Source organism: Crinia signifera, chromosome 3, assembly GCF_055691185.1.
Source record: "Crinia signifera chromosome 3, ASM5569118v1, whole genome shotgun sequence".
NCBI classification, from domain to species: domain Eukaryota; kingdom Metazoa; phylum Chordata; class Amphibia; order Anura; family Myobatrachidae; genus Crinia; species Crinia signifera.
The window spans coordinates 192,409,459-192,429,600 of NC_139219.1; the positions used below are offsets into that span (position 1 = coordinate 192,409,459).

Sequence of the window (20,142 nt, forward strand, 5' to 3'; positions counted from 1 at the left end):
ACAATAAGACTTGTTAATAACAGATTGTATGGATACAATTATAACATTCACTACCACACTTACATTAATCAGCAAAAATACATACACCGTGATATACACAGGGTGTTTGCGATGAACCAGAATTACCTGTGAATCTTTCACAATACTGGTTACATCTGGCTGTATTTGGTTGGCAATGCCAAAGTCTATTAGCTTAAGCATCCCATCGACAATCAAGAAATTTGCTGGCTTCAAGTCACTATGAACAATACCTGCAAAAGAACAGGCGTACTGATTTATGCGCACACACATTAGGGAACATGATTAAGAAGCAAATTTGCTGAGTAACAATTTGTCAATTTTCTCTATTCTAACCCCTATATTTAAATTCAGATTAAAATCTAATCAAAAAGACAATTTTGTAGTTTAGAAATGGTCTGTAAAACTTCCATGTGTATTCTGCCTCAGAAGGGTCTCTTATGGAGTACAGCAGTGATAAAGCAAATGCTTTGCCTTGTTATAAACATCCCCACAGTATTCATCGTCTTTGAAGACAAACTGCATCCCACATAAGGGGAGGGGGGGGGACACCCATTTTTTCAGAATAAGTTTAGACCTTGCGATTCCCCAAAATATTTGTGCAGGTACTTCTCAAACTCTACCTTGTAGTATCCTCAATGTATTTATCTCCTTCAAATCCCTTATCTATAATTTTCTGATGTGAGGGTTAACAAATACTTTCCTTAAACTTGACACCATTGATCCAGGGAAACCTCCTTTTTCAAGTATGCGATTTTGTATTTTGCACAGCACTTTAATAAAGTTTTTCATGGAGTACAAGCTTGATGCGCAAAAGAGTAAGGTATTCATTATCAGTGTCAACAAGCGCACTGTTCTCAACACTACTCTTTTCTGGAAGATGAGAGGTAGGTTTTGGTCAATCCTTTTAAATCGTGGTTGTGCTTGTCCCTACTGTTCTCACTCAAATTAAAAAATCAATAGTAAATAGTGTAAACTAGCAAAAGTGCAATGAAGTTAGGAATCTCTGATGCTGAGCCTTTTCTAAAAAGCTACTTCATGGTTGTCATACGACTGTTACCGGTTTTTATGTGCAGTAAGTACAGAAAGAAATGCATTTCTATTATGATGGATGGTCATTTATAAGCAAACTTTTGAAGAATCAATGAGCAAGAGCCCCAATGACTGAACATACATCTTATACTGCCAGAATTATCAATTGTGAAGGATTCCGGTGGATCGAGCTGAGAAATCGTGTGAAATCAGCCTAAATAGCTTATGTTTGACAGTCTATCTGCTGTGCCATCCCATGTGCATCGGAGCCGGAGATCATACATGCTGCACGTAAGATCTCTGGATCGGACCCACTCGCATCAGCAGGAAATGGGGATTGCATGTGATGTATCACATGCATTCCTGTCACCCCAGAAGCTCAAGGAGGATTGGATAAGACTTCTCTGAGGGGAAAAGTTGCTTAGTGTATTGGGGCCTTTAGAACACAAAAAAAAAAAACTGTACTTGTTTACTACAACGGCGCACAGATTTTCTACGTTCGGCACTGTAGGGAAATCACATCGCATCGCATGGGCCATTATAGCGGCATGCGATGAGATTTTTGTAATGTAATTTTTTCAATGCTCTTTGTGCCCCACTATATCGCATTGCATCGCACCTCCCGCAAAATCGCATGCGGTCATTTTATAGGGTGTGCGATGCCATTACATTAGCTATACAATGATATGATTTTATGTCCGAAAAATAGGTTTTACGCACCCCTCCACACTATCCATGCCACCCCGAAGCGTGGCAAGCACAGCGAGCCCCGCGATGGGCGGCGGAACGCGTCCGACTTTTTCATACCCCCACTATCTACATTGGCGTGGAGTTGATGCTATATAGCATGGCGAGCGCAGCGAGCCAGAAGCATGGTGAGGGCAGCGAGCCCCGCGGATTGCTTTACATGTATTCCGCATCTGCTCGCCACACTATATAAAATCAACTCCATGCTGACGTGGATAGTGGGGGTATGAACAATTCGGAGGGCGCGTTCCGCCGCCGCTCGCCATGCTTCAGGGTGGCATGGATAGTGGGGGGGGGGGGGGGGGGGGGGGCGTAAAACCTATTCTTTAGGACATACAATCATATTATTGTATACCTAATGTAATGGCATTGCACACCCTATAAAATCACATGCGATTTTGCGGGAGGTGCGATGCGATGCCCTGGGGAACACATAGCAGTGAATAAATGACATGAAAAAAAAATCGCATCGCACATCGCATGGCACTAAAATGGCCCATGCGATGCGATTTCCGTACGCAGAATGGCCCACTAAGCAAATTGCTTAGTGGGCGCCGTTCTAGGAAACCAGTACCCAAAATACACATACAACAATTCTGTTATTGACCAGTGTAATACAGTAATTTTACATTTACAGTCATTTCAGAAACGTGTTAATACTTCAAATATTGTTAGTGCTATCTGCTTAAAAAAAGCCTCTCTAAACATTAGGCTGGCCATACACTGTCAGGAAAAAATGCCTTGTACACAGACAGCCATTTTAAAAAACAGCCTCACACCCAACAGATATATCGGTCATACACAAAGATATATATGTGTATGGCCACAAAATCTTAGTTTGGTGCCTGGGGGAGGAGATCTTCATCAGTTTCTCTATTTTGAAAATCAGGATAAATATTGGGTACTTGCCCTTCACAGTGCACAAGCAGAATGATTTATTATTATTTATAGTTTCTTATACAGTGCAGCAGATTCCATTGCACTTTACAATTGACAGATGCAGCAGACCATTGATCGGTGAGGCAATAATTGCGTACGTTAGGTCCTGCTTTAGGGATACTTAATTAAAGGATCACTTAACATTTCTAGGTGACTGGGGAATGAAGAAAAAAAAAAAAAGGAGGAAAACATTTAAAGGCATCTGAATGTGCTTCTGCAGACTTTCAGATACAGGCTACAATAAAAAAAACCTGTTGCTGTAAACTGCAAAATGGTAGAACAATATTAATATACAGGGAAATGGTCAGTATATATAATGGAGCTCACCACAAATTGAGGATGGGGGGCAGAAAATAGGTTCAAATAGAATATTATGGATAACATAACCTACAGCACTATCTATCATTAACATGGTTTAAAGCAGACCTGTCAATTTATTTAAATGTTATGTTTATTTCTAAACATACAAAGAATGTTCATTACCCTTTGTCTTTGAGCCATGCATCTGTTTTCAGTAGAGAGCCTGTGGAAATTGTTTTACTTCTTAAACCAGTGATTCCTAACTCTAGTCCTAAAATAACTCCCAACCTGTCTTGTAGATCTAATTATGTATTCATGAGATAATGTATATTTGTATGTCAGCAATTATCTTGCATGCCTTAAAAAGGCAGAAATTCTCAATACATGATCAGTTGGAGGTTTCTGTGACTGGAGTTGGAAACCACGGAGCTAAACCATGAAGAGTAAGAGGTAAAAGCTGTGTTCCTAGTGCAGGCTTGACACCTCTCCCTTTCAATATTAATAAGGCAGCCAAAGCGCTTTTACACTTACAGGGACATATTTAACAGAACACGTGGGATAATCCCTGAAAACTCAATTTCGGGGGGCTACTTAAATATTAAAAACACCCCTGGCATGCATCTCAGCTATGATATATGCCCTGGCCCTCCATTTAAAACTGTGAAAGCAACCTCAGTGGTTCTAATGGTGCGGCTATAATGTTGAATTTACCTATATGGTACATTTTGGACAGCTTCCTGCACTGGGGCAGATGCATTAAGCCTGGTGAAATGATAAAGCGGTGATAATGCAACAGCCAATCGGCTAATTGTCAAGTTAAGGCTGGGTTTGAAACATGGTAGTTAGGAGCTGATTAACTAGTCCATTTCACCTTCAACTTTATCACATCGCCTAGCTTAATACATCTGCCCCATGGTCTGATTGCTATGTAGATAAATACAGAGGCTCCACAAACCAAGTAGTAAAGTAAGGACTTCCAACACGCCACAATTACAGGTATCTATCTGAGCAATGGTCTCTTAATTTCTTACTGCTGTGGTTAGAAATTATACTTTATGTGTCTAAAACAAATAAATATGCCCAACAAGCAGATAAACAAGAGGTACTCTGAATGGCTAACTCCGTGTGAACTGTAAGGTACTACAAGGTTGCTCACCGTGCTGGTGAATCGTATACACTGCTTCCAACATGTTCTTCCAGTAACTCTTTCTCTCCCATGGGTTAATATTTTTCTTCTTTCTAAGCCACGTATTAAGATCAATATTCCCGCACTCCATCACCATGTAGATGTGTTGTTCAGTTATTTCACTTTAAGGAAGTGTAGAATTAGATTCATAGAACATTGTCACAATATAACTTATTTTTTTAGTTACAACAACAAAATTGGACTTACTAGTCATAAAGCCGGATTATTTTATCACTGTGCTGCTGAAGTTTGTTTAGATGAGAAATCTCATTCTGATAACTCTCAATAGTTTGTTTGTCGGCATCTCCCAGGTTCACATATTTTACTGCATACAAATGCTTTTTGTCATCCATCACCTGAAACACCTGCAACAAGACATGTAGTATAAAAATGAAAATATATATACATAAACACACACAATTCTAAGATAACATATATAAAAGAGAAACCTATACAAATAAACACATCTATCTTTGAATGTATCTATACACATAGGTGTCTAATGAGATAGGTGATTCTAAATAAATTTAAATTTGTAGGTTTTTTTATCCAATGTTTATAATTAAACAATGGCCTTGGGGCGATATTATCTTGCACGGTTTTAAAATTCAGTTGAAAAATGTACCTCCAGCATTACATTTGAAGTTGAAAGAGGAAATAAAAGGTCAATAAAAATTAGAATTCTACATTATACCATATTGACGCACAAAATTATGACACCTAAGGGGCGAATTCAATAAGTCATGGTTGTTTACCACGGACTAACTGGTCCCGCTAGGCCTATCCAATAAGCCTATTAAATAGGCTCATTAACAGATATGAAGCACAGATTTGAGAACTTTTCATTTTCACAGAATTTAAGTTAACACCCGTTAATTTAATGGGCATTAATAAAAGTGGTGGGTGAAAAAAGGTGCGCAATTGACTAGCCACAGGCAATAAATTCCCCTCTAAGTCAGTGTTTCCAACTTCAGATCTCCTCAAGTCACAACGGAAATAATCAGCCCCTCGCATGGCTCTTTTAAAAAGTGTATCTCCACTTGCAGAAACTAGGAGATTTCAAAAACATTCAGTGTTATGGGTTCCTGAAGTCTGGAGCTGGGAAACAATTATAAACATTAGCCTGTGTTTATTTGTGATCTATAGAACGTTTTGTTTGATTCGACATGCAAAGAGCAAATATTTGTTGATTAAAAAGGATATATTTTACTAAAGTGACAGTTTACAGGAGTAATGCTGCCCATACACGCTGCTATGCTTGCTGTCCCGATGTGTGCTTTGAGGTGCGCGCTCCCGCGGCACGTCATCGCACAGTACAAAAAGTATGTGCTTGCACATACTTTTTGTACTTAGGTTTCATCGCATTGCATGCACAACGTGTGCACAGGCAATGCAATGCGATCAGTGCGAGTACAGCACGGAAAGCACGCCATCATAGCAGCGTGTATGGGCTGCTTAAGGATGCTGCCCATGTTAACCAATCAGATTTAACCTATTATCTTCTAGGTGCTAGATAAACAAGTAGTATCTGACTAGTTGCTATGGGCAATTGCTGCACTTCTATAAAGCCTATACAAAACAGATGAAGAGTGCCATGGCAAGGACAGTGCCTAAATAAAATAAGCGGTAGAAGGCAACAGTAGCCTAAGGGAAGTTTAATAAACCTTAGCTCAGACATTTATGGCCAAAAAATACAATTATTTTGAAATCCTTTGAGCAGAAAGTGCGATAACATACTGAGCAATCAATGCAGTATGCTTTTTGCTCCAGCAGAAAGTGGTGCCAGGCTAGAAGTCACACCACCACTATAAAACAAAATGGTGATGTGCAGTGCAGCCAGAGATATTTCTAAAAAAAAAAGAAAATGAAAGCATATGTAGGCCAAGTAAAATTCATTCAATGATTATTTAGCAAAATGTCAATATTACCTTACTAGAACCACCAGTGCCAATCTGTTTTAAAACGATGTATACTCGTCCTTTGACTACAATGCAATCTGCATTTGATGCCATCTGCAAAAAAATAAATAAAACAAATGATAATAGAAATAGCAATAGAAAATGCATCATCAATACTCCAATTCTAAAACAAACCATATACATCATAACTAGTGAAAACAGATAATATACAGATCTCCATACACTTAAAAATAGGATATATTACCTGAAAAGAGCTAGACTGCATAGCTGAATTAGCCGGGATCTGTGGGAGTTGAAAACCAGAATAATTGCTACTCGGTGTAGACATCAGTCCTAGAGGGTTTCTCACCACCGGAGTTCTAAAGCTAAAACAAAGGCGAATTAAAACCCTTTATTTTTGTTCAGAGACCTTGAAAAATTAAGGAATATAAAAACATACTATATGTTTGGTATTAACACTATAACTACTACTATGTTGGTAAGGTTATTTGGAGTTCTAGAACACTATATACAGGATCATGTGTCTGACCTATAACAATACATGCCAGTTCTATAAGAAAAAAAAAAAAGATTGCATAAAAAAAATGTTTAGTTGATTGTATAGTTACCAGTTCATATAGTCCTCCTGAGGTTTGGCAACAGGTGTCTTACAGAGTAGGAGTGGAGCATACTTCGGTGCACCCCCAGGTGGAGATACTCGTTTGGAAACTGGAAAAGCACTTGGATCCACACTCATCCGTTTACTCTATATATAAAATTAAAAGGGTACAGCCAATAACAATGTTTTCGGTTGAGTCATTAATGGGATGTGGTAATTTGGTAAAAAAAAAACATTAGAAAAATGACAGTCACCTCTCCATGTAAATGATCGCTTGGCAGCTCAGGAACCTTCCACTTCCACTCTGATTCAGAGTTACTAAGCTTTGAAGAATCTGACTGCTTTAGGTTCACTCCAGCAATATGTGGCTCAGGTTGCTTATTACTTTCTGGAGCATTATATGGAGCTGTAGTCGAGTTTGTGTCATCCATAGGTATGTCTGTAAAAAAAAAAAATATGAGAAAAACACTACTTGATGAGCAATACTATTGTATAGGTTTCATTTGACGGCACACGGATATACATTCTGATAACGCTACTATGCATTGAAAGTACTGTATATGCATTTAGAAAATTCAGAATCAAAAGAAAATATAGGAGTTTCTGTTGTAGTCAGTTGTACTCCCATTATTTAGCCCCACTCAACTAAAAATACTGAAAAAATATACACAGATAGTAACCAACATTAAAGCAGAGCACTTCTTAAGGGAGACGGCCCACAGGTCATCCTACCACAGGAGATAAGAGGAGGTGACTTCTCCAGCTTCACAATAAGACTTGTGGGAAGCCGATTGATATACAGGAGAGCTGCTTCCAGAAGCTCGCATTGACCAATTGAGACAATGGTTCGCAGACTGGAGTGCCTTAGGACACTTGCAGGGGTTCCTTGGGTTAGTGGCCCAGGACCAATTCATTTTTTTTTTATAATCAATGTGATATACAAAACCAAAGTTAGGACTGGCAATTATAAGGGTGTGTTATAGGGTTCCGAAAGTTGGGATCCCGACTGCCCGGACTCAGACAGCATGGTGAGTGCAACAAAGCCCCTTGCGTGCTTAGTTGCTCGCCACCTATTCTATTCTCCCTATATTGGGGTCGTGGACCCCCACGAGGGAAAATGGCGGGTGGCCATCGGGCACCTATCTGTCTGCGTTTTGACAGTCGGGATCCCGACGTCGGGTAAATGACTGTCGGGAACGCGTCCGGCACCCCAATTATAAAAAGAGGAATTTGGTACTATCCGATAATTCTCTTTCTCCGAGGCAGCAGAGGACACTGCAGTCTGGATGACTCATGGGGGATAGAGCTGGTGTACTGAGGAGTCGGCACTTCTAATCTTTTGTAATGGCTGGCTCCTCCCCCCTCTATCCCCACCCAGACCCCAGTCTTAGAAAAACTGTGTCCGAGAGGAGAGACACAGGCAAGCAAGTTGAAGGAGGAGGATAAGGAAATGGTTAGCCACATAACAAGATCCACACACAAACATATGTACACAGGCAAAAATGGCAGGAGGACAACCGCTTGGTGGGCATGCAGTGTACCCTGCTGCCTCGGAGAAAGAATTATCGGTAAGTACTAAATTCCTCTTTTACCCTTCATGCAGCAGGGGACACTGCAGTCTGGATGACTGATGGGGCACTACCAAAGCTTTTACTCCTGGGTGGGAGAGTGGAGGGACTGCCCTGCCAAACGTGTCACTCTTGTAAAAACAAAGAAATGTATTAGAGCCCGACCAGGTGGCCGCTCATTCCACTAGAAACAGCCCAGGAGGTGCTAACAGACCTAGTGTAATGTGTGGAAACAATAGAGGGAGGTTGCCTGAAGGCATGGCGATAAGCCTCTTGATTAGTAAAAAAAAAAAAAAAAGCCAACGATTGCTTGGATGCCAGCCAACCTCGCTTTTCCGCAATGTAAAGAATGAACAGGCAGTCTGATTTACGCACAGACTTGGCCCTGGGGACATACACCCGTAAAGCACGAACTACATAAGAGACAGGGCCTTCTGTGAAAGCCGGAACCACAATAGGTTGGTTAACATGAAACTTTGTAACCACCTTCGGAAAAAAAAAATCAAGAAGGGGAGTCTACAGGACAAGGCCCCCAATTCCGATACCCTGCGTGCGGACGCCAGGGCAAACAACATGATCGTTTTCCATGACAGGAACTTCAAATCCACTGATTCAAGAGGTTCAAAGACCTCTGACTAGAGAAACTGGAGAACCAGTGACAGATCCCAGGGTTCCGTGGGAGGTACAAAAGGTGGTTGAAGTCGCAACACTCCTTTAAGAAAAGTCTGCAGCTCTGGTGTCACAGCGAGACGTCTGTGAAAGAAGACTGAAAGCGCAGAGACCTGGACTTTTAGGGAACCTAAACGGAGACCAGTTTCCAGACCCGCCTGAAGAAATTCCAACGATCTTGGAAGACTGAATAAAAGCCTTAGGACACTTCCTTGTTTCACACCAACGGACATAGGCCTTCCAGATGGGGTGATAATGACGAGAAGTGACAGCTTTTCTCGCACTCATCATGGTAGGAATCACTACCGGTGGAACACCTCTCCGTTTCGACAGGTAAGCCTCAACAGTCAGGCCATCGAACAAAGCCAAGCCAAGTTTGGGTAGGCAAACAGACCCTGTAGAAGGAGGTCTGGAGGGAGAGGAAGACGCCAAGGAGGTTCCACAAGAAGAGACCGCAGGTCTGAGAACCACGACCTTCTTGATCAATCCAGAGCAATTAGAATCACGGAACTGGACCCTCTTTATCTGTTTGAGAATCTTTGGAATCAAAGGAAACAGATAAGCAAGTTTGAATTCCCATTTGTTTTACAGAGCATCCACTTCCACTGCCGCTGGGTCCCAGGAACTGGAGCAATAAAGAGGGAGTTTGTTGTTCAGTCTGGACGCCATCAGATCTATGTGTGGAGGCCACCACTTCTGAGTAACCTGCTGAAAAACTTCCTGAAGCAGGGACCATTCCCCCGGATGATAATCCTGGCGACTGAGAAAGTCTGCTTCGCATTTCTCGACACCCGGGATGAAAATGGCGGAGAAGTTTTCTGAGTCAGCTTCTGCCCATTCCAGAATGGGCCTGACTTCCTTCATTGCCACACGGTTCTTCGTACCGCCCTGGCGATTGATGTACGAGATCGCCGTGGCATTGTCCAAATTAATGCAAACTGCCTTCCCTGCCAGAAGGTTGTGCGCATGTAACAGAGCTAGATGAATAGCCTGAAACTCCAAGATATTGATAGGGAGCGCCCGTCACTGCCCCCCCCCAGCCACGGATGCTGGGGTTGGTTGTCAAGATGGTCCATGTGCATGTTCTGAAACTGCGCCCTTGGCGCAGGTTGGATGTCTGGAGCCACCACTGCAGGGATACCCGCACCATCCTGGACAAGTCTATTTTGTTGCGGATGTCAAGGGGAGACCCCGACCACTGGTTTAGGAGGCTCCACTGAAAAGAGTGCATGTGGAAATACCCGAAACAAAGAGCTTCGAACAAAGCTACCATGAGGCCTAGCAACCAGGTACAGAGTCGAAAACCGAGGTGCTTGTAGTACCTGCTGTACCACGTTTTGTAAGGTACCAATTTTGTCTGGTGGTAGGAAAATCTGTTCCTCTTCCGTGTCCAGGACAAGGCCCAAAAAAAATTAATCTCTGAGATTGTTGAAGCTGAGATTTTTGAAAATATGATGATCCACCCCAGATGGTGGAGGAATTGACATGTGAGAAGGGCGTCCTCTTGTAATTTTTCTCTGGAAGGGGCTTTTAGTAGCAAGTCGTCCAAATATGGGAAGATGGTCACCCCTTGGAGGCGGAGGGCGAAAACCATGCAAGCCTTGATTTTGGTAAATACCCTGGGGGGCCGAGGACAGACCAAATGGAAGGGCCTTGAACTGAAAGTGTTTATCCCTGAGGGCAAACCTGAGAAACTTCTGGTGGCCTTCCCAGATCGGGACATGTAAGTAGGTATCTTTGATGTCCATGGAAAGAAGAAACTCCTTTGGTTCCAAACCTGCGATTACAGTCCTGATGGATTCCAATTTGAACCCGTTATAAACAACCTACTCGTTGAGATGTTTTAAGTTCAAAATTGGTCTGACCGAGCCGTCCGGCTTCGGTACAACAAAGAAGCTGGAGTAGTAGCCCAGGCCCCTCTGCTGCACCGGAACCATGACCCCTGACACTAGGAGTTTTTGGAGAGCTGCGTTTGACAGCCGTTTTGCTGGCAGGCCTGTTGTAAAGAACTGATGAGGAGGGAAACCATCGAATTCTATTTGGTATCCACGGGAAATAACTTGAAGAACCCAAGAATCTTTGCAATGGTCTGTCCAAGCCTCCAGAAAGGACATTAACCTGGCACCCACCTTGAGATCCCCCAAGTGAGCTGGAAGACCGTCAAGCCACTGATTTTTCCGCTGGCTTGGCATCCTGCTTTCTAACCGAAGGCTGTGGTGTGGAAGTGGCTCTGCCGCCTCTACGTCCTCTGAAGGATGAGAAGGCTCCTCAAGATCTGCCCCTGTAGGAGAAGGAACCTTGAAAGGAATGAAAGGATGACCCTGCAAATTGACACTTAGGCGCAGGAGAGGAAGATGGTAAAAAAGTGGACTTACCTCCCGTGGCTTGGGAGATGAGTTTATCCAACTCTGGTCCAAAGAGTAAGTCCCCGTGTAAGGAAGACCCTCCACTGCTTTTGTAATTTCTGCTTCCACCTGCCAAGACCGCAACCACACTGTGCGTCTAGCCAACACCGCATAATCTGACGTTCTGGCACCCAATTCAGAAATGTCTGCTGCTGCTGCTTCTCCTACATCCGAGGCAGCATCCTTAAGACATTCCGCCAAAGGAACCAGTTTAGAATGGGGCCTGTTCTGTTGAAGGCCGAGGGTTAATTCCTCCACCCTTTTTTCATGGCCCTAGTCACCGAAGCAAAGGCCAAAGCTGGTCTCAATAACACTCCTGCGGAGCAGTAAATAGATTTCAAAGTAGACTCTAATCTACGGTCAGGAGCCTCCTTTAAGGTGACCGTACCTGGAACTGGCAGAGTTGTACGCTTAGACAAAAGTGAGACAGACGTCAGGAGGAGAATTTTCCCATTAACCCAGTGGTCAGGGAACTCGGTCCTCATTACCCCAACACAGTGCATGTTTTGCTGGTAACCCAGCAGGTGCACAGGTGTACTAATTACTCAGACATTTTAGAAGGTCCGCAGGTGGTTAATTATTTCACTTGTGATTCTGTGAGGAGACCTGCAAAACATGCACTGTGTGGGGTAATGAGGACCGAGTTCCCTGACCAATGCATTAACCCCTTGAATCAGGAGAAAACGGATAAAGCATCTTTAAACGGTTTGAAATCTGAAACTTCCTGTCAGGAGTTTTCCAAGCTGTAAACAAGGGCTTATCCAGCTCAGAGTCAGGGAAAAACAATGGTTGTCTTTGAACCCGCCCAGAAATGGACACTTGTTCCAGGACAGAATCCTCTGCAATGTTTAAGGTGGATTTAACAGCTCTAATTAAACCATCTACTCCCTGTAAAATCTCTTCCGCAGGCTCCTCTTCCTGTACAGATTGTACCACAGGAGTAGTAAACTCTCCCTCCTCAAGGTCATCATTCTCATAATCAGAGTCTACGTTCAAAACAGATGTAATAGGTCTCTTGGAAGGACCCGACTGAGAAATCAGAGGACCCAGTTGCCAACTGAGCTAGATTATTCACAGACTGAATAAGTGTCAGGCTCAGCAACAGACAGACCAGAAACCTGCACCTGCAGGGCAGCTTTTGGATGTTGCGGCCTTTCCTGCCATAATGCTGTCTGATAACAGCCAATACACACAGGCACACAGACTTGTCACAACCAAATAACTAGGGCCTGAGTGGACACAGAGAGAGGGGAGCCACAGCCAACCCCATTGGTGTTTATTGCACAAATACCCCACAACCACTCACAGTACTGTAGCTGGTGATGGGAGTGCATATTATAGAGGCCAGGAATTTGGAAGCCCAGGGCCTGCCTTGATCTGGAGGGAGCCCACTAAAAACGCGTGCTTGTAATGGCACCGAGCAGCAAGAGGAGGAACAAACTCTGCCCCCCTTCCCTCACTGTGAGCGCCGTCCGCTGACATCAGCGGGGGACAGAGTGAGGAAGAAGCCGGAAGCAACAGACCCCCCCCCCCCCATTTTAATCCCGGCAGGGGAGTTAACATGCATCTGAGACTGGCTAAAGCCAGCTCTGAAACAGCCGCACTAAGGCTCTGACAGCTCGCCGTGTGTAGCAGCCATCAGAGCCCAGCTCCCTCCAGTCGGCCACCGCTGCTGTCATACCTTATTTGATGTATCCCTGGAATGCAGGGGCGAGAGCCTGAGGACCTGTAACGCAAGACACTAGCGGCGGGTCCATGGTGGCTGGGACCTGGAGGTGCACCACACGCGGTGACGACCAGTTCCTTCCAGGGTCCCTCGGCGCCGGCAGACCCTTGCTAAGCTCCCACAGGAGCTATTGCCCAGGAGACCGACTCCTCTGGCACTTTTCCTAAGACTGAAGGTCAGGGTGGGGATAGAGGGGGGGCGGAGCCAGCCATTACAAAAGATTAGAAGTGCCAACTCCTCAGTACACCACCTCTATCCCCCATGAGTCATCCAGACTGCAGTGTCCCCTGCTGCACGAAGGGGAAATATGTGGCAAACAGAAGATATTCCTGTCCCTTACCAAATAACTGGGGTGCCGGACGGGGTCCCGACAGTCATTCACCCGACGTCGGGATCCCGACTGTCAAAAACCCGACAGCCGGGTTCCCGATGGCTATTTTCCCTTGTGGGGATCCACGGCCCCCATAGAGGGAGAATAGAATAGCGAGCCACCATGCCCGCAGCGCTGAGAGTGCAGCGAGCCTGCAAGGGGCTTTGTTGGGCTCGTCGTGCTGTCTGGGTCCGGCCAGTCGGGATTCCGATATCAGGATAATGACTGTCGGACCCCTATTCCACACCCAAATAACTGACCCTAAGGATGACAAACACAGTTTACTTAAATGTAACTTTTTCTAAATAAGAAACTTTGGGTCTAGGGGTGACTAGAGAAAGAATTCTGATACTCTAGGGCAGGCATACCCAACCACGGTTCTCAAGGCACACCAACAGTGCAGGTTTAAGTGATATCCAGGCTTCAGCACAGGTGATTTAATTAGTACCCAAGTGACTGATTAAACCATCTGTGGTGAAGCCTGGATATCACTAAAACCTGCATTGTTGGTGTGTCTTGAGGACCGTTGTTGGGAATGCCTGCTCTAAGGCAACGCAATAAAAAAAAACTGAAGTCTTTATATTCTAGTAATGCTGGAACAGCACCTCTGCACTTCAGCATGGAAATGGATTCCTGCAAAACCTTTATTTACCCTCAGTAATGGAGTCAAGAAAATATATTCTTCATTTTAAAAACATTTCTTCATGTGCAACTTCTTCCAATGCACCGACATGACGATTCATCATAGCTCATCATATGGACTTGCCTATAATTTAAAGCAACTCAATGCACCTTGGTCTAAAATTCAGATATCCATTACAGTAAAGTGACCTACTCATCCCCATTGGGTGGCAGGCAGCTTTATTCATGATGGGCTTGGATCTAACCCAGCTATAAATGTTAAGGGCCATATTCCCCATCCCCTACAAACACAGACAAAACAATATTAACAAAATCATGTTATTTACCTTGATTTTGTTTCACACTGACAATTCTATCTGCTCTTCTGATAATCACTGATGATGGCTTCTGTAGCTCTATACTGTCATCTGAATACTGCTGCTGATTTGTGGGACTAGTGTTAGAAGAGAACTATTGGGGAAAAACAAAACAAACAACAAATCAACACGTGATAATAAAAAGTTATTATTATAGAGATCCTTATTTATATAATCTTTTATAAGCTACATGTGGATTTCTCCTCACTCATTCACATGGTGCGAATTTGGGAAGGTTAGCCAAAATCTGCAGCTGAAACCGATGCATTGCCCCGCTAAATCAGTATCGGATAGCAAAACAGACAGCAGTCTATTCTTACTAGATCGTAGACTAGACTATTATAGTGAACATAGACAAAATCTGCAGTGCATATAGTCAAAATCAGATCAAAAGAATAAATTATATATATATTACACTTACACACACCCCCCCCCCCCCCCCCCCACTGTGCCACTGTGACAGGAGTCCAAACCAGCACACGAGTAGTGAAGAAAAAAGATGTGGTTTATTCCATAAGTACAAGAGTTATAACAGTGGTCCCGACAGCTGTTTCAACTGGGTCCTACCAGTCTTCATCAGGGGCCGCTGTTATAACTCTTGTACTTATGGAATAAACCACATCTTTTTTCTTCACTACTCGTGTGCCGGTTTGGACTCCTTCCACAGTGGGGGGTAAGTGTACTGTATTACTATTATGGACCAGGCACTGTTTAAATGATTGGAGTGCCGCCCTGTTATATATATATATATATATATACATACATACATATACATACATACATACATATATACACACATACAGGTTCAGTGACTTGAGGTTCAGAATTGGGCGCAGAGCCATCCGGCTTCAGTACTACAAATAGGTTTGAGTAATAACCAGGATATCCTTGGGAAGACACTACTCTAATCACCACTTTCATTTTGCCCAACTAATATTCTTTGAGAGTACGAACTAATGGGCCCCATACATCAGCAATTAATTGTGACAATCCTCAGATCTGGAGACGATTGTCACAATTAATCTTTTATGTGTGGGCTCCCCCTTTTGGCGATCCCGATCAAAAATTGATCGGGATGGCCAATCGATTGCGGAATCAGATTTTTAAACATGTTTAATAATCTGGTATTATCTGCGGTTGTTTTTTGTATGTGTGGGCATTCCCGTTTCGTCTTCTTCATCTATTTACAAAAAGTAGTAAAATCTGAAATGACAATCGATTGAGGCGATGTATGGGCACTTTAAGAATTTGACCAACATTTTAAAAATTAACAGTGCAAAAGATGGGGGATGATGCTGTGTAAATTATAACCAGATAAAGTATGACACATGGGATGATACAATAAACCACGCCCTATCTCCCCTCTAAAGAAGCACGGGGGTTTAATGCGCACATAATGCCCAAACAAAAAATCGTGTTTAGCTGCATAAAGCTGCTAATCTAATGGGCGTGACACAAGAAGTGCCATTACGGCACATTTCAGCTTGCCCCTCCCAGTATTCCCTACAGCTAAGAGCATCAGAACAGAGCAGCAAATTTAATTGCTACTTTAGCTCATCCAGTGGCAGCCACGGAGAAAAAACAAAAAAACACATTTGAATCCCTCCACCCCACCTTCAAGAAAACAGTCATTTTCACAAAAATTCTTTAGTTTCAATATATATTTTAGATCTCAGTAACTAATGCAACAAGACATACTGTAAAAAGTAAATCTGAATGCATCTCACCTTATTTCCTGAATTATGCAGGTCGTCCTCTCCCATATATTTTGTTTTGGACAAGGAAGGCAATATAGGCATACACCTGGTACTAAGAGGTTGCCTTGAACAAGGAAAGTGAAAAAAAAATAAGCATATTTATCACATACAGTAAGCACCCAGGACGATACTGGGCTATGTACAGATGCCGCTTTATTAATGTATACACAATAAACGGATAATGATAGAGAGAGGGGAACACTTAAAAAGATAAATGAGAAAAACATTTAAGAAAAAAAATGGTACTTGTGTATTATAGCGGCGCCCCCGATGTACATCGCGCAATGTTTTTATCGCATCGCATGCCATGCACCCGATGGCATGCGATGCGATTTTTGCCCCCTATGCGATGAAACATTGTATAAGCACCCAAATGGGTGCTTACAATGTTAAATGCACCCCCCCCCCCCCACTATAAACGTTAACCCGAAACGTGGCAAGCGCAGCGAGCCCGTGAGGGGCGGCGTTATGCGTCCTCCGACCTTTTCATACCCCCACTATCCACGTCGGCGTGGAGTTGAGAATAGAAAGTGTGGCGAGCCCCGCGAGGGGACGCCGATACCTGTGAAGGTATCCGCGTGCGCTCGCCACGCTTCGGGCTCGGTGGCTCGCTGCGCTCGCCACACTTTTCTAGAGTTTATGAGCTCATATTCATGACTGGAGTTCTCTGAAACAAATAAAGTTCCTGATTGACTGTACAATGAAAAAGCACATATTGTATTATAACCAGCATTTGGATTGTTGGAATAGTCTATAGCTGGCCATACATCAGGACGACCTGCATACGAACTGATCGTATTGCAGGTTGTAAGAGCGTTTGAACGAGTGATCGTATGTGCTTTAAAAGCACATAGTATCTGCTTATGATTGCAATGAAAGCCGCCAGATCATACGTGCAGCACATATGATCTGAGGGCCGATCTCTCAACCTGTGCAATCGCATATCGTGACGTCCTTATGCACAATGTGCACACGATCCGGTCACATGACCCGTCGAGTGTGTGAGGATTGGCTAAATTTGTAAAAGGAAAGTCAAGGCAGCTAAGAGGGAAACAAATTCTAACAGCCCCGGAAAGCAATATCCCCAAAAAGGTTTTTTTAAATACATCAAACGGTTAGTAAAAGAACATAGGCAGATTAACGAAAGCGAATGGAAATAGTATTACTGAAGATAATGAAAAAGCAGAATTGTTAAACACATTTTTCTTTCTGTTTCACTAGGGAGAACTTTAATGAGAAAGAGGAAAGAAAAGTATGTCCTTAACGGGTGCACCTCAATGGTCCTTAAATAAATAAAATATAACCTTTATTAATGTTATTAAAACTTAGCGAAATATGACAAAACACACATGTAACATTGAAACGTGAGTACAGGGGTAGTATAGGTGTGTTTATTAAAATCGGTGGCCTACTCGTATCGCACCAGTGTAATGTTGTATTAACAGGTATGTCTCAGGGTTGATAGAGATGTACTCAAGTTAAATAAATTTATTGCTGTGTCTCAGTGTCTTTATTTTGCAAATGAGATGTAATACCCCCAAAGATGCGGCGGGTTGGTATGTATATAAATATACTAATCCCCTTAGGGGTAGGTGATTCCAGGGAGATAGTATATTTAGGGTTCTTTTGAGGGTTCTTTTGGGATTCGTAAGCGGGTTTAGACTGCGATTCCCAATTGGGGCTGGGTTATCAACTGTTGCTCAAATTGCTATAGTCGACTTTTCAGTGGTTACATCACACTTGTAATTTCTATAGATGCATAAGTTGTAACCTAATCCATAGAGCAATAATAGTAGTTCTTGTTATCTTTATATTGGCCCAATGGCTTCTTTGGATGGGTTTACTGTCAGAGTAAACCTGCAGATTGGTGGTATTGCATATACAGGAAATAGTTAATTACAGAGTCAAAAAGACACCTTATCGTAGCATAGTGTCACCCCTTGGCATCAATTTTGGTAAATTCCTTTGTTTTTAACAGACCTTCATAATCTGTTAAAAACAAAGGAATTTACCAATATTTATGCCAAGGGGTGACACTATGCTACGATAAGGTGTCTTTTTGACTCTGTAATTAACTATTTCCTGTATATGCAATACCACCAATCTGCAGGTTTACTCTGACAGTAAACCCATCCGCAGAAGCCATTGGGCCAATATAAAGATAACAAGAACTACTATTATTGCTCTATGGATTAGGTTACAACTTATGCATCTATAGAAATTACAAGTGTGATGTAACCACTGAAAAGTCGACTATAGCAATTTGAGCAACAGTTGATAACCCAGCCCCAATTGGGAATCGCAGTCTAAACCCCGCTTACGAATCCCAAAAGAACCCTAAATATACTATCTCCCTGGAATCACCTACCCCTAAGGGGATTAGTATATTTATATACATACCAACCCGCCGCATCTTTGGGGGTATTACATCTCATTTGCGAAATAAAGACACTGAGACACAGCAATAAATTTATTTAACTTGAGTACATCTCTATCAACCCTGAGACATACCTGTTAATACAACATTACACTGGTGCGATACAAGTAGGCCACCGATTTTAATAAACACACCTATACTACCCCTGTACTCACGTTTCAATGTTACATGTGTGTTTTGTCATATTTCGCTAAGTTTTAATAACATTAATAAAGGTTATATTTTATTTATTTAAGGACCATTGAGGTGCACCCGTTAAGGACATTCTTTTCTTTCCTCTTTCTCATTAAAGTTATCTCAGAATTGTCCAGTGGTGGCACACCTCCTGTCAGTCGATCCAGCAGATGCCACATCGAACTAAATTCTAGGGGGGTCCTAATTTCCTCAATCACAATGAGGATCCTGTGCGGATAACCACCTCTTTCCCTTTTGTTGCTTTCACTAGGGAGAAGCAGTCAGTAGAATCTACAGGCACCACAAAAGGGATGAGCACTATAGAATTAATAAATAATTTGCCCCAGAAGATATCCTTGAGGCTTTGCAAAATGAAAGCAAATCACCAGGTCAAGATGGGATCCATCCTAGGGTATAGAATTAAGGGAGGAGGTAGCCAAGCCTCTGCATTATATTTCTGAAAAATCTTTTTCTTCAGGTATAGTACCTAAGGACTGGAGAATTGCAGTTGTACCGATATTCAAAAAAGGTAAAAAAGGGATGACTTAGCGAACTTCAGATCAGTGATTAACGTAAATCGCGGGAACATTTTTGCGGGAATTTTAAGGGATGGAATACAGAAACAAAAGGCGAATAAAATACTCAGTGGCAACCAGCAATGGTTTGTAAGAAATCGTTCCTGCCAAACTAACCTAAGTTTTTAAGAGGAATTCAGCACAAAACTTGAACATTGGAAATGTTGTAGACATTGTGTACCTGGATTTTGCAAAGGCATTTGACACTGTGCTTCACAGGACCCTGATTAATACAATGGAGGAAGTGGGACTATGGGTTAAAATTTGTAGTTGGGTAAGAGACTGCAGGATAGAGAACAGAGTATGGTTGTAAATGGTGCATTTTCAAGCTGGATATCAGTACTAAGTGGGGTACCACACGGCTTGGTGCTAGGACCTCTTCTTTTTAACATTCATTAAATGATAGAGCAGGCATGTCCAATGTTGGCCCTCCTGATCTTGTGAAACTACACATCCCAGCATGCTTTGCAATAGTTTTAGCATTCTCTAATAGCAAAACTGTGGCAAAGTATGCTGGGATCGGTAGTTTCACAACATCTGGAGGGCCAACGTTGGACATGCCTGATATACAGGATGGAATACTAAGCAGAGTATTTATCTTTGTGGATGACACAAAACTGCGTGCAATGGTCAAGGATGTCTCTGTGATACAGATGGATTTAAATAAATTAGATAAGTGGGCAGACAAATGGAAAATTAGGTTTAATATAGATAAATGTAAGGT

General features: G+C 42.6%; 1 protein-coding gene across 2 annotated transcripts in view; it reads right to left on the reverse strand.

Moving 5' to 3' along the window:
- The window catches only part of TTK (TTK protein kinase), a 47,853-nt gene that overhangs the window by 10,738 nt on the left and 16,973 nt on the right, over positions 1-20,142 (reverse strand). For both annotated transcript variants that reach the window (XM_083177151.1, XM_083177150.1), the window contains exons 9-17: positions 16,203-16,296; positions 14,446-14,569; positions 6,994-7,178; positions 6,750-6,886; positions 6,386-6,506; positions 6,151-6,234; positions 4,430-4,587; positions 4,193-4,344; positions 127-251 (exon numbers count right to left, since the gene is read on the reverse strand). In XM_083177151.1, the coding sequence (XP_083033277.1) occupies positions 127-251; positions 4,193-4,344; positions 4,430-4,587; positions 6,151-6,234; positions 6,386-6,506; positions 6,750-6,886; positions 6,994-7,178; positions 14,446-14,569; positions 16,203-16,296 (1,180 nt within the window). The remainder of the gene's footprint in view (positions 1-126; positions 252-4,192; positions 4,345-4,429; positions 4,588-6,150; positions 6,235-6,385; positions 6,507-6,749; positions 6,887-6,993; positions 7,179-14,445; positions 14,570-16,202; positions 16,297-20,142) is intronic.